The sequence below is a fragment of the Mesoplodon densirostris genome, chromosome 6 (assembly GCF_025265405.1).
Source record: "Mesoplodon densirostris isolate mMesDen1 chromosome 6, mMesDen1 primary haplotype, whole genome shotgun sequence".
Taxonomy (NCBI): domain Eukaryota; kingdom Metazoa; phylum Chordata; class Mammalia; order Artiodactyla; family Ziphiidae; genus Mesoplodon; species Mesoplodon densirostris.
In genome coordinates, this window is record NC_082666.1 from 124,966,291 (window position 1) to 124,980,319 (window position 14,029).

At 36.3% G+C, this 14,029-nt stretch overlaps 1 protein-coding gene across 2 annotated transcripts in view; it reads left to right on the forward strand.

Annotated features, from left to right (window-relative positions):
* FZD3 (frizzled class receptor 3) overlaps positions 1–14,029 on the forward strand; it is a 92,610-nt gene that overhangs the window by 32,203 nt on the left and 46,378 nt on the right. For both annotated transcript variants that reach the window (XM_060101433.1, XM_060101434.1), the window contains one exon: positions 4,774–5,791. In XM_060101433.1, coding sequence (XP_059957416.1) covers positions 4,774–5,791 — 1,018 coding nt within the window. The remainder of the gene's footprint in view (positions 1–4,773; positions 5,792–14,029) is intronic.

Sequence of the window (14,029 nt, forward strand, 5' to 3'; positions counted from 1 at the left end):
TTAATTTGTTTATCATATGACAGTAGCCCTTGGAGACAGGTGAAAGGCAGGTGTTGTTACTCTCATTTGACAGATGGAAGAACTTAATAAAACATGTATTAGTTACTTGTAGTCAATTCACTGGCATTTTGCTTTCTGATATTTGTCTGCTCTATTTCCCACCTATTTAACATACTCTCTTATCTAGCCCCATCAAACCCTTCATCCACTTTCTCCCCAAAGCCTGGTAATATTTATAGTCCCACTTTTAGAAGTTTGTAAATTTCTTGATATTTATAGCAACAGTTATGAATTAACCTGGGCAGGAACCCTATTTTATGTTTTTTGTATCTAACTCCTATTGTTTACTGGTCTTTTTATTTTAATAGGTTATGTACAAGTATAGAAGTGTCATTATGATCTATATTTGTTTTGATAGGGTTAAATCTGTTTTATGTCCTCAGTATTGCCTGGGATTGTCTAACTCTTAAATCTTAAGCTCTGGCAAACAAATCTTTCATAATAACCTTTCATTCTTTCACATCTCTCATATCCTTGTTCCTACTGTACCTGTTTTTCAACTTCATGGACACCCCCAGACTTTTGTTCCCGCCCCCCCGCCTCTCCTAATAGCTCCCTTCTTGATCTTATTTATTTTCTTACTTAGGTTAAGCTTTGTGGTCCATCACATAAAGTAATATTTTTGCTAGCAGTTTCAACTCATTCCTTCCACTGTACTTGTTCAGATCTCCAGCTCAGCTAATTTTTTACAAGTTAATTATGCTGCATATTTAATGATTTAAACCATAGCAACTTTTTTTTTAACTACCACCCAGATTTCTACCATTGTTTTATTATGTTTGCTTTTCACATTTGTCCCTCCCTCTATTGATCCATTAATCTACCTTATTCTTTGTGTGTATTTTGAAGTAAATTAGAGACAATGGTTATTGCCCTCACAAATATTTTATCAGGTCTTTCACTAACTAGAATTCGACATTTGTCTACAGTTTTTTTCTTTCAGTTTAAAACTTTACAAGGAAATGCACAAATCTAAAGATATCTGAGTTTTGACAAGTGCCTGCACCTGAGTAAGCCAAATCCTCAGAAGGATGTAGAACATCATCATTACCATTACCTCATGCTCTCATGCTCCTTGATGGTCAGTCCTTGTCTATACCATCCTCTGGAAGGAACTACTGTTTAACATCCTTCCAGAGTATCAATAATTACTTTGTCTATTCTAGAACTTCATACAAATGGAGTCATACAATATGTACTTGTTGTGTAACTCTTCTTTTGCTCAGGTTGAGATGGCCCTTCTTTGCTCTATTTTCAAGACTCATTAGTATGTTCTTTTGTTCATCAGTAGTGCTTTTTCTTGCTGAGTAGTCTTCCATTGTATAAATATACTGTATTTTGCTTATCCATTCTCCTATTGATAGACATTTTAAACCATAACAACTCTATTTGCTCTTTGTCTTTGGTCAGTTTCCAATTTGGCCAACAGGAAAATTTCTTTTCATTCTCCTCAGCACTTATGCCAAATCTGTGTCACTCATATCAAACCCATATTTCACCTTTATTCTGTATTTGACCCTTATTCCCCTCAACCTTAGCCTGTCCTCCTTTCCTGAAACTCCGTTAGGCCATTTTGTGCGAACTGTTGTGGTCTGCTACATCTCAGACCAGTCCTTTCCAATTTCTTTTCTTGCATCCTCTTCCTCTTTCTGGTGTTTCTTAGAGTTCTGTTCCTGGTTTTTTTTTTTTTTTTTTTTTTTTGATTCTGCATGCTTTCCCTGGATAATCCCATCTCACTGATTTTCATTCTTATTCATATGCTGATGGCTCCTAAATCTAAATCTGTAGCCTTAGCATCTTTCTGCTAAATTCCAAATCTGCATATCCAGCAGCCACTGGTAACCTGAATTTGTCTCAAATACCTCAATTTTAACATGTCTAAAATTGATTTTACTCCTTGCTCATTTTCTTTATTCCTGAAAGGCATAGTCCTCCTTCATTGACCTAAGCTCCCACATCCAATCAGTTATAAATTCTGTTGCTTTTATCTAAATAATTTCATAGCTGTCTCATTCTCACTGCCTTACCTGGTTTTAGTTATGGCTCAACTGATATCTCTGCTCTCATTTTTGCCCAGCTCAAGTGTCTTCCACACTCCTTCTAGTCATCTTTCTAATTACTTGGTGAGGGCTCTATGAATATATTCATTTAACTATGTGAGGGCTATATGATAAATTTATTCAATTTATCATCAATTCAGGAAATATTAATTGGATGTCTTCTGTGTGCTAGACACTATTCTAGATAGTGAAGGTGACTAGTGAACAAAATGTAGTCTCTGTTCTTATGGAGCTAAAATTCTAGTTGTGGTGGTAGTGGTAGGAGATAAATAAATAGATAATGTCAGATGGTAATGAATGTTTATAAGAAAGAAGAGAGTTAGGTGATAGTGATACAATATGGGGAAGCAGAAGGACTCTATTTTCTATGGAGATGTTGAGGAAGTCCTTTTTAGTAAGGAGGCAGTGAGACAGGAATCTGAATGAAATGAGAGAACAGGTTCTACAGATACCTAGGGAAGAGCAGTCCAGGCAGAAGAAGCAGAGCAACAAGTGCGAAGGCTCTGAAGCAGAAGCATGCTGGTATATTCACAGGACACCAAAGAGGCTGGAGCCAAGTGAGTAAGGGAGAAGGGAAGGAAACAGGATCAGAAGAGGACTGGAGGTGGGTCTTTAGAGCTCTTGACTGACTGAGAACGGAAGCCATTAGAGAATTTTGAGCAGAAGAGACAGGATCGTGAACAAAGGAGTGGCATGTCTTTAAAGGATCACTCTGGCTCTTGTGTGGAGATGGAGATAAACTGGAAGCCACTCCAGAAGTCCAGGGATGAGGTACTCATGGCTCAGACTGGGTGGCTGCAGTAGAGGAATTGGAAAGTGGTCAGATTCTGGATACATCGCAAAGTAGAATGACAGGAAGTGCTGGTAGGTTGTGAAGTGGATATGAGGGAGAAGGGATTTCAAGGAGGACAGTAAGGTTTTTGGCCTGAGCAACTAGAAGAATGGGATTACCATTTGTGGAAATGGAGAAACTAAGGAGTGGAAATCAAGAGTTTGGTTTTGGGAGCGTTAAAGAGTGAGGGGGGTGTATATGGTGAATTGGCAGTTGGATATACAGATACAGCCATTGATATATTTATATCAATGTTTATACATACATACATACACACACATGCACATATATTTCTGGAATGTGCTTACCTCTCCAAACCTTATCTCCTGTCACAATTCATGCACTCCTCATGCCGCAGCAATGCTAAACACACCCTGTTCAAACCTCTGTGCCTTTGTTCCCATTTCTTGCTAGAATACTGATTGCCATACTGCCAATACTGGCAAATACTGATTCAGACATCCTGTGTTGAGGGACTTACTCTATGAAGTCTTTCATAACCTCTTCCCCTGAAATAATTCATCCTTCTTTATATCATTTTTATATTTTATATAGGTTTTGATTGCTTCGTATATCACACTGCTGTATTTTGTGTTGTGTTTACAAGTTTTTGCCTCCTTTTGGACTCAAGGATAGAGATCCTGGGTTTTGGCGTCTTTTTCTGTTAAAGCCCTGGCATACTGTAGAATTCCAGTAAATGCCTGCCTGCAATAAGTTTCTGTCATTTGGCTTTATAATCCAAGCCCTGTGAAGAAGATGGTTTGTATCAGAAAATAAAAGATTAATCAGCTTCAGTGTAAGGTTATACATATATATGGCAAACTTAATATCAGTGATAGTTTCTTGGAAACTATTTGATGCATATAACTGCTAAATATCTAGTTGGTGGGAGTCTGAAGGCTTAGAAACTGATGCTGGCAAGAAAATTGAAGATACAGGAAGTTCATGAGAATAGTACTGTCAGTAGTATATGTCTACAGCACACGCTTTCTCAAGTCTGGAAAATTGTCAAAATGCAGATTTCTTTGGCCCTAACACAGGCATACTGAAATAGGATTTGAGGTGGTGAGGACCAAGAATTTGTATTTTAAAATGACCTAAGTTCTTCTCATGCACGTCAGTGTTTGAGAATAACTGGAATAGAGAATGCAGTGGATTGGAGAGACATTAGTAGTGGTAGGAAAGAACTAGTTGACATTAGAGACCTTAGGAGGACTTTAATTAATCAATATGGTAAGCAGAGAGTGAATTTTAAATGGGAAGAAAAGATCTAAAACTAAGCCACTTGTAAGGGTTTTTGTGCTAATCTAACTCAGAACACTTTGGGCCATGCAATTAGGGAAGATTTTTAACTCTTATTTTTAAGAAAGTTCTATTTGAGTCTAGGGTAAATTGAGGACTATATTGTAATTAAACTTTAGAAAGTAACTTTTAGCTACTATTCTGTTGGAGCTTTTTTTTAATGTATATTTATTATATATATTTTTTAAATTTATATTTTGAAATCTTACTCTAAACTGTGTATCCTAAATAAATAGTGTATAAATACACTATTTATTGATGGCTATGCCTGACTACTTTAATGAAGAGTAATCTTTTTGAAGCCAAAACAAAATTAAGTATAAATTTTTCATTTTTTTTTGTCAGCTGTGGAAAATCTAGTTTTATGACCCACAAACAAAATATGACCATTTGCATTATTTCTTCCACTTAATTGTATTGTGCTCCAAGGACATAAGAATAAACCACAGGTGCTAAATTTGGAAATCCAAATCATTAGGTTCCCAATAAGTAAAAATGGTTCTCGTCTTGTATTTTTAGGTTCCCAGATTGTGATGAGCCGTATCCTCGACTTGTGGATCTGAATTTAGCTGGAGATCCTACTGAAGGAGCCCCAGTGGCAGTGCAGAGGGACTATGGTTTTTGGTGTCCCCGAGAGTTGAAAATTGATCCTGATCTTGGCTATTCTTTTTTGCACGTGCGTGATTGTTCACCTCCTTGTCCAAATATGTACTTTAGGAGAGAAGAACTTTCATTTGCTCGATATTTCATAGGATTAATTTCAATCATTTGCCTCTCTGCCACATTATTTACTTTTTTAACTTTTTTGATTGATGTCACAAGATTCCGTTATCCTGAAAGACCTATTATATTTTATGCAGTCTGCTACATGATGGTATCGTTAATTTTCTTTATTGGGTTTTTGCTTGAGGACCGAGTAGCCTGCAATGCATCTAGCCCTGCACAGTATAAGGCTTCCACAGTGACACAAGGATCTCATAATAAAGCCTGTACCATGCTTTTTATGGTACTCTATTTTTTTACTATGGCTGGCAGCGTTTGGTGGGTAATTCTTACCATCACATGGTTCTTGGCAGCTGTGCCAAAGTGGGGTAGTGAAGCTATTGAGAAGAAGGCATTGCTATTTCACGCCAGCGCGTGGGGCATCCCTGGAACTCTAACTATCATCCTTTTAGCGATGAATAAAATTGAAGGTGACAATATCAGTGGCGTGTGTTTTGTTGGCCTCTACGATGTTGATTCATTGAGGTATTTTGTTCTTGCACCCCTCTGCCTGTATGTGGTAGTTGGGGTTTCACTTCTCTTAGCCGGCATCATATCCCTAAACAGAGTTCGAATTGAGATTCCATTAGAAAAGGAGAACCAAGATAAACTGGTGAAGTTTATGATCCGGATTGGTGTTTTCAGCATTCTTTATCTTGTACCACTCTTGGTTGTAATTGGATGCTACTTTTATGAGCAAGCTTACCGTGGCATCTGGGAAACAACATGGATACAAGAACGCTGCAGAGAATATCACATTCCATGTCCATATCAGGTAAGGGAAACCTTATTCTAAATTTCAGAATATGTGACAGTGAAAAGAGCTAATCTTAGCTGATTGTTTTTTTGTTGTTGTTATTTTGTTTTGTTTTTAACTCTTCGTGAACGACCTGTACATTAAAATTTTAAAGTGAAGATAATGAGCAAATTGATTGTAGTAAGAATGTCATACACATGTTTCTATAAACATTTTCCTTTTAAAAGATGACTTTTACAAGTCCAAGCTGTGGGCTTTTAAGCACTTTGCTTCTGTTATCGCAAAATAGTTGCTTGTTGATTATTTAGAAGTCTGCAGGTTTGAGGGGAAGTTGTTGATTAAAAGGCAGTGTCTTTCTGTGGAACTTTTACTGATATTCAGAATAAGGATTGTTTTAACAGTTTTGCAAAAAAAAAAAAATAAGACACAGTTGTACAAACAAGTTCATCTCTTAAATAGTCTTGGTTTTTCTTTTTTGCATACTGAAGTGTTTTACCTTTGAGTTTAAAGAGACCAGGCAATCATAGAATTTTAGATCTAGAGAGAACTTTAGAGATCATTTATTCAGGTTCCCTCTATAATTTAGAGTTCTTAAACATCTGTCTCATTTGAGGCTTAGAATTACTAAGTGACTTGTTCACACTCCGCTTGGATTTAGTTCTAGGAGAGGAGTGGAACAAGGAAAGCAGTTTAGAGGGATTGGTGCTAAGTATTTATCTCTCTCATCTTAAAACCTCTCTAGAACCTATGCTCCTAGCTATTACCCTCTCTTCTTTCTTTTAAGACAAGTTTTCTTGAAAGAATTACCTCCACTTGGTGTCTCATGTTCGTTGTGCTCCAGCTTCCCTGTTCTCGAAGTGCACCAGCCACCCTTTCATCTCCCCCAACCCTTATGTTTCTCTAATACCTTTTAAATACCTTTATTAAAGTACTTCTGCATTATAGATAACTTTTGTTTACTTGTCTCTTTTCCCTACTAGACAGTGAACTCTTTGAAAGCAAGAACTTCTTTTTCATATTTTTTGAAAGCATGTTCTGTAGGTTAGTAGATGATGGCATTGAGAATGTGAATGTGTAGATTGAGAAGCAAAGACTTTTTTAAAATAAATTTATTTATTTCATTTATTTATTTTTGGCTGTGTTGGGTCTTTGTTGCTGCACGCGGGCTTTCTCTAGTTGCGGTGAGCGGGGGCTACTCTTCGTTGCGGTGTGCGGGCTTCTCATTGTGGTGGCTTCTTTTGTTGCAGAGCACGGGCTCTAGGCTCGTGGGCTCAGCACTTGTGGCTTGCGGGCTCTAGACCCGCAGGCTCAGTAGTCGTGGTGCATGGGCTTAGTTGCTCCACAGCATGTGGGATCTCCCTGGACCAGGGTTCAAACCCGTGCCCCCTGCATTGGCGGGCAGATTCTTAACCACTGCGCCACCAAATGTTCGGAAAGACATTTTTAAAAAAATACATATATTATTTTTATAAATTTATTGTTTTCATTTTTGGCTGTGTTGGGTCTTTGTTGCTGTGCGTGGGCTTTTTCTAGTTGTGGCGAGTGGGGGCCACTCTTCTTTGTGGTGCGTGGGCTTCTCATTGTCACGGCTTCTCTTGTCATGGAGAGCACGGGCTCTAGACATGCAGGCTTCAGTAGTTGTGGCACATAGGCTCAGTAGTTGTGGCTCGTAGGCTCTACAGCACAAGCTCAGTAGTTGTGGCACATGGGCTTAGTTGCTCTGTGGCATGTGGGATCTTCCCGGACCAGGGATCGAACCTGTGTCCCCTGCATTGGCGGGCAGATTCTTAACCACTGTGCCACCGGGGAAGCCCCGAAAAGACATTTTTAAGAAATGGTAACAGTGGTACTGCAGACAAGGAGTGTGTGATTAGCACATAGTCAATGCTCATAAATATTTGATGACTGAGAATGCCAGTTCCCCCTTTTTTATTTTGTGGTATAAATAGTCCAATACAAAATTAATTTTTATTGTATAAATATTAGCTACTGGCTTTTAAAAAAACCAACTCATAATTGAAAGACCAGAAAAAATGAATAATTGAAATTGTATTACACTTCTTGACAGAATTACTTATTAAAACTCTTAATGTGAGGTTTCAGACCTGAAGCTAAGTAATCAAATTTTGCCCCTAACGAGAGAGAAAGAGATGGTTGAATTACATTGTGCGCTTCTCAATATAAGGTTTCTAGGATTCCAAATATATATTGTCTTAGGGCTATTGAACATAATGTTTGGCTCTGAAATAATGATCTGAAACATACCAAACCTCAAACATGTAAATTAGTAAATTAGAGTAGTTGGGCTGCTGCTATTTTCAAGACATTCCTAGAATTCTTTTAGCATCTTTAGAACCAGTTTGAGTTACACAAAAACGTGTGTGTATGCACCTCTTTACAGTCATAGGTTAAAAGTGTTTTTTATTTCCAACTTACAGAAATAATGTTGGATTTCCAACATCCTAAAAAGAATAGAGAATGGTATAATAACAGTAGCATAGTTATTAAGCTGTAAAGTCTGGGTTAGGAATCCTGGCTTCATATCTAACTCTCATTTTTTACTAGTTTTATAACCTTAGATCAACTTCATCTCTCTCTACTTCAGTTCCAAAAGAGTAATCATATTAGATACAAATAGTAGTAGAATCTGTCTCCTAGGGTTGTATTTAGGAGTCTACATGCAAACACTTAGAAGAGTGCCTTCTACATAATAAGTGCGCAAATGTTAGCTCTATTATTCATTTTTTTCACTTATTGTTGCTGCTGTTATTGTTATGTATACACACACACATACATACATATATAAATGTTTTTTTAAACCATCCAATACCAAACTTTAGGAAATGCTATATTTGTTTTAAGTTTTTGAGACTATACATGCCGATATGTGTACCACTAACTTGTCCATTTTAACTGCAGTAATCTAATGTATAAATATACTGCTGTTTGTTCACTCATTATTTTGTTGATGGATAGACATATCATTGTTTTGCTGTTGTAATATCTGTCTTCCTTGTACATGACCAAGAATTTCCATGGGCTGTATACCCAAAAGTGTAATTGTGGAATTGTAACATATATGCATCTTCAACTCAAGTGGTTATTTTAATTTACACTCCCAGTATAGAGTATGAATTCCCCATTTCTCCCCATCTTGGTGTTCTCAGGCTTTTAGGTTTTTGCTAACCTTTGAAACAATATCTCAAGTCTATCATGATTTTTATTTCCCTTATTCCTCATAAGGTTCAGTATGTTTTCATATTTTTATTGGCTATTTGGGGTTTCTCTTCTGTGATTTGCCTATTTGTTACTGTTGTCCATTGCTCTGTTAGGTTACTTGCCTTTTGTTGTTATTGTTGTTTTAATTCTTTGTCATTTGTTTGCTTTGCAGGTATCTTATTCTGCTCTGTACCTTGTCTTTTCACTTTGTGTTTTCTTTGCCTTTTGTGTTTTAAGAAATCCTTCCCTGCCTCTCAAAGTCATAAAAATGGTCTGCCATATTTTTTCTAGCGGTTTTTAAAATTTGATGTTTTGATTCATCGCTCTAATCCCTTGAAATTTATTTTTATGTATGTTATGAGTAACATAATTTTATTTTTTCATATGAATAAGCAGTATGCTTTTTGCACCATTTATCAAATAGCCCATCTGAACTGCAATGCAACGGCTATAATATACAAGTTCCATTTTTAGGCTCTCTCTTTTGTGCACTGGTCTGTTTGTATAACCTTGTAACAATTCCACATTTCCTCTACCTTATTCTTCTTCAAAATTATTTTAACCATCTTGGCACTTTTCTATATGAATTTTAGAATAATTTATCCATGAAAAACACTGGATTTTTATTGAAATTGTTTTAGGTTTTAAATGAATCTGGGAGAAATTGCTATCTTTGTAATACTGAGTTTTAGTATCTTTTCATTTCTTTCTTTATGTATGTATTCATTCATTTGTTCATAGGTACCGTACAGTTTTTGTTGCAATTGTGAATGAGGTCTTTTCTATATTACACTTTTCATTTAGTTACTGCTGGTGTACAAGAATGCCACTGATTTTTGCATATTGACCTTATATTGAGCATCCCTGCTACACTCTTCTATTAGTTCTAACTGCATATCAGTTCTCTTAGATATTCTTTGTAGAAATCCTCTTGTCTGCAAATAAGGACAAATTCATATCTTGTTTGCTTTCCAATTCTTATGTTTAATTTAAGATTTTTCCATCTATACTCATGAGTGAGATAGATTGTGATCATTTTTCTTATCTTGCCCTGTCCTTTTCGTTTTCGGTGTCAAGGTTATAACAGCTTCATAAAATGAGGTTTTTTTCTTCTATTCATTGAAACAGTTTTTACAATCAGTAGGGTCTGTCTGCTCTTTGAAAAGGCTGGTATATCCTCCTGTAAAAACCCTCTGTCATGGTATCTTTGAAGTAAGGAGAGAGAAGTTTCATCTTTCTGAACTGAAATTCTGCACCCATTAATCAGTAACTCCCCATTCCTCCCTGCCTCACAGCCTTTGACAACCATTATTCTACTTTATGTCTCTGAATTTGACTACTCTGGGTACCTCATATAAGTGGAACTCAAATACTAGAATTTTTCTTTTTAATAAATTTATTTATTTATTTGTTTTTATTTTTGGCTGTATTGGGTCTTCGTTGCTGTGCGCAGGCTTTCTCTAGTTGTGGCGAGCGGCAGCTACTCTTCGTTGAGGTGCACGGGCTTCTCATTGTCGTGGCTTCTCTTGTTGTAGAGCACGGGCTCTAGGAGCGTGGGCTTCCGTAGTTGTGTCACGTGGGCTCAGTAGTTGTGGCTCGCGGGCTCTAGAGCACAAGCTCAGTAGTTGTGGCACACAGGCTTAGTTGCTCCACGGCATGTGGAATCTTCCCGGGCCAGGGGTTGAACCTGTGTCTCCTGCATTGGCAGGAGGATTCTTAACCACTGCGCCACCAGAGAAGCCTTCAAATACTAGAATTTAAATACTAACTTTCATTCAGAATTTTACTTTAGGGGAATCTTATATAGACTTGTGAATTGAGCATTAGAGATGTTAAATTTCTATTTGAAGTAATATCCATACATAATTGAACAAGATTTGCTATTACTGAGCATATCTAAAAGAATGCTTAGCAGGTTCTGATGATAATTCCTAATGAGAAGTTTTTAAAATGTGTTAAGCAATGATGTTATACTTGAGGTAGCCTCCTCAGGTGACTTAGAGAACGTAATATTTGAACATATATACACTTGAAAATCAGTGAGGTTGCTTTATAGTCATTTCTTATATTACTGAAGCTTTAAAACATTTGAAAAATCAGCTTGTGAGGTAGTTGATCACATTGTTTCAAAATACCAGTTGGGTTTAATGTAAATGGCATGCATTTAAGTCCATAATTTGAAGAAAAATAGGCTTGTGTAAAGTATTTTAAAACACTTAAAATGAGTGTCCTTGCTGAAAACAGAAATTTGCTGTTTGGATTTTAAAATACTTTATACCAACTGTTTTTTCAAGAACAGTCTATTTAAAAAGTGCATATTAAATGAAACTTGAGAAAGTAATATTTAATGCCTGAATCAAGAATTAATTGTGAAATATAGCTTGAGTTTTCAGAATAATGTATACTTTGCAGTTTAAAATCAGTAAAGTTTATTCCTAGACTATGTTTCATCTTATGTGTTAATCATTTATTTATGTATTTATTTATTTATTTTTATGTATTATTTAAATAACACATTAGTAATTTTCCAGGTACTTAGCGTTCTTTTTTTCTTTTTCTTTTTTTTCTTTAAAAGTAGTTCCCTTTATTTATTCAGGGGCTTCTAAGAGGCTCAAAGCATTTTATGAAAGAGTTTACAAGTTTCAAAGTTTGTTGATATTTCTGGAAAACCATTCACATGTAAAATACTGGTTTAAAACATGGGCTTTAAAGTCCTGTCTCTAACACTCTGAGCCTCAGTTTCCTCGTGTAAAATGTAGGAAATAATATGTTAAATATAATAATATCTACCTCATGGGTGGCAGAGAAGATTAAATGAGAAAATGAACTTAAACCTCCTACTAGAGTGCCTTGCACAAAGAAAAATTTCAGTATTCTGTTGTTACAAGTACATAATTCCTGAGGTTTAAAAAAGGATTGTTCTTAAACTCTGTACTAGAATCATCATTTTTTTCTTTAAACATTGATTTTCAAAAAAACATATTTCCTTTCCTAAAGTGCCCCTTCATTTTTTTTCCATCTCTTTTCATCCATCTAATCCAATGCTGTATGTCTCAAGGAATTTTGATACTAGAACCTGTGTTTCAAAATATAAATAAATGTGTTAGCATAATAGAAGCAGCCTAGCTAAACTGTCAAATTCACATTAGAGCCGTTTGTAGAATTAAAAAAAAATTATTTGTGTAGAAAACAAACAAAAAAACATTATTTGTATTCTTTCAGCCACACAAGGCAACCCATCTGTTGTTTATCTAATCTTGATTCAGAAACGTACAAAAACAGCAGAATAACATCAAATCTAACTTAACAATTTTAGCTTCATTTTCTGATAAGAGTGTTTCCCTTTACCAGACAATTCCAAAAGGAATCAGCATTGTTTATGAAAGGACCATAAGGAAATGGGTATGTTTTGCAGTTCCAACATTACTGACAACAAATAATTCTGTATAAAATATATAGTACATACTACTAATCTTTTTTTTCTGCTACTAATCTTTAAAGTGGTAAATATCCTGCCTGTGACTTCCTAGCACCAAATTAATTTTTCCTCAAAATTTTTTAGTGTCCGTAATAGAGGGAAAGAGTGAGAATTCCTGAAAAAATATTCTAAGTCTCTTGTAGGAAAATATTTTAAAATATTACATTTTAGAAATATAGAATATTAAAGAAATTTATTTTAAAAACTATTCATACTATTATGTACAGGTTGTAAAATGCTGTCAAATGGCACTTTTGGATAAATATTAATTTTTTTTTTTTTTTTTTTGCTGTAAGCGGGCCTCTCACTATTGTGGTCTCTCCCGTTGCGGAGCACAGGCTCCGGATGTGCAGGCTCAGCGGCCATGGCTCACGGGCCCAGCCGCTCCGCGGCATGTGGGATCTTCCCAGACCGTGGCACTAACCCGTATCCCCTGTATCAGCAGGCGGACTCTCAACCACTGCGCCACCAGGGAAGACCAAATATTAATATTTTAAAACATACAAGGTGCTATTATCTTGGTGTCTGATAAACAGAATAAATAGCCTAAGCCATGAGTTCAATTTAAGTCTTAACTGCAGATATATCTGGTATAAAATAGTTTACACATGTTTAGGAAAAAATTCAATGTACTTGCTACAGTCTACAGCAGGGCACAGCAGACTTCCTCTGTAAGGTCATATAGTAAATATTTTAGGCTTTGCCAGCCATGTGGTTTTTTTTGGAACTACTCAGCTCTGCTGGTGTAATGCACAAGCAGCCATAGACAATATGTAAACAAATGGAAGTATTCCAATAAAGCTTTGTTTACAGTAACGTAATTGGGGCGAATTTGGTTTGTAGGTTGTAGTTTGCCAACCCGTGAACTACAGCAAGCATTATTCTCTATCACCTTTGAGAATTCCTTCATAACAGTGGTTCTCTATTACCTTTGAGAATTCTTTCATAACCTCTGGCACTTTTCTGTCCCATGGAAATTGTCACTGTTTCATTCTCATTACTGAGTTTTGAGGATCATCATTTTACTGTATCACATAATGGTATTAAAAATATTCAATACGGGGCTTCCCTGGTGGCGCAGTGGTTGAGAGTCCGCCTGCCGATGCAGGGGACACGGGTTCGTGCCCCAGTCCGGGAGGATCCCACATGCCGCGGAGCGGCTGGGCCGGTGAGCCGTGGCCGCTGAGCCTGTGCGTCTGGGGCCTGTGCTCCGCGACGGGAGAGGCCACAGCAGTGAGAGGCCCACGTACCACACACACAAAAAAATATTTAATAAAATCTGGTATTATAGTATGATAATAAAATAAATTCTAGTATATCACTATAATAAAGACATGCCAATAAATCTTATTTCCAGTTGTCTTTGAAGTCATCACCACACCAGTTTAAAGAAATAATTTGAGTAGTTTATGGGAATAGTAAAATAGAAGCAATAATCCGAGAAGCTTTTAGTTATTAAGTATGTACTATGTATCAGGTCCTGTACTTAGCAAATTTATACACATTATTTCCTTTAATCTTAACAATAGCCCACTAAGTTAGATTGTATTCAGTTTTAT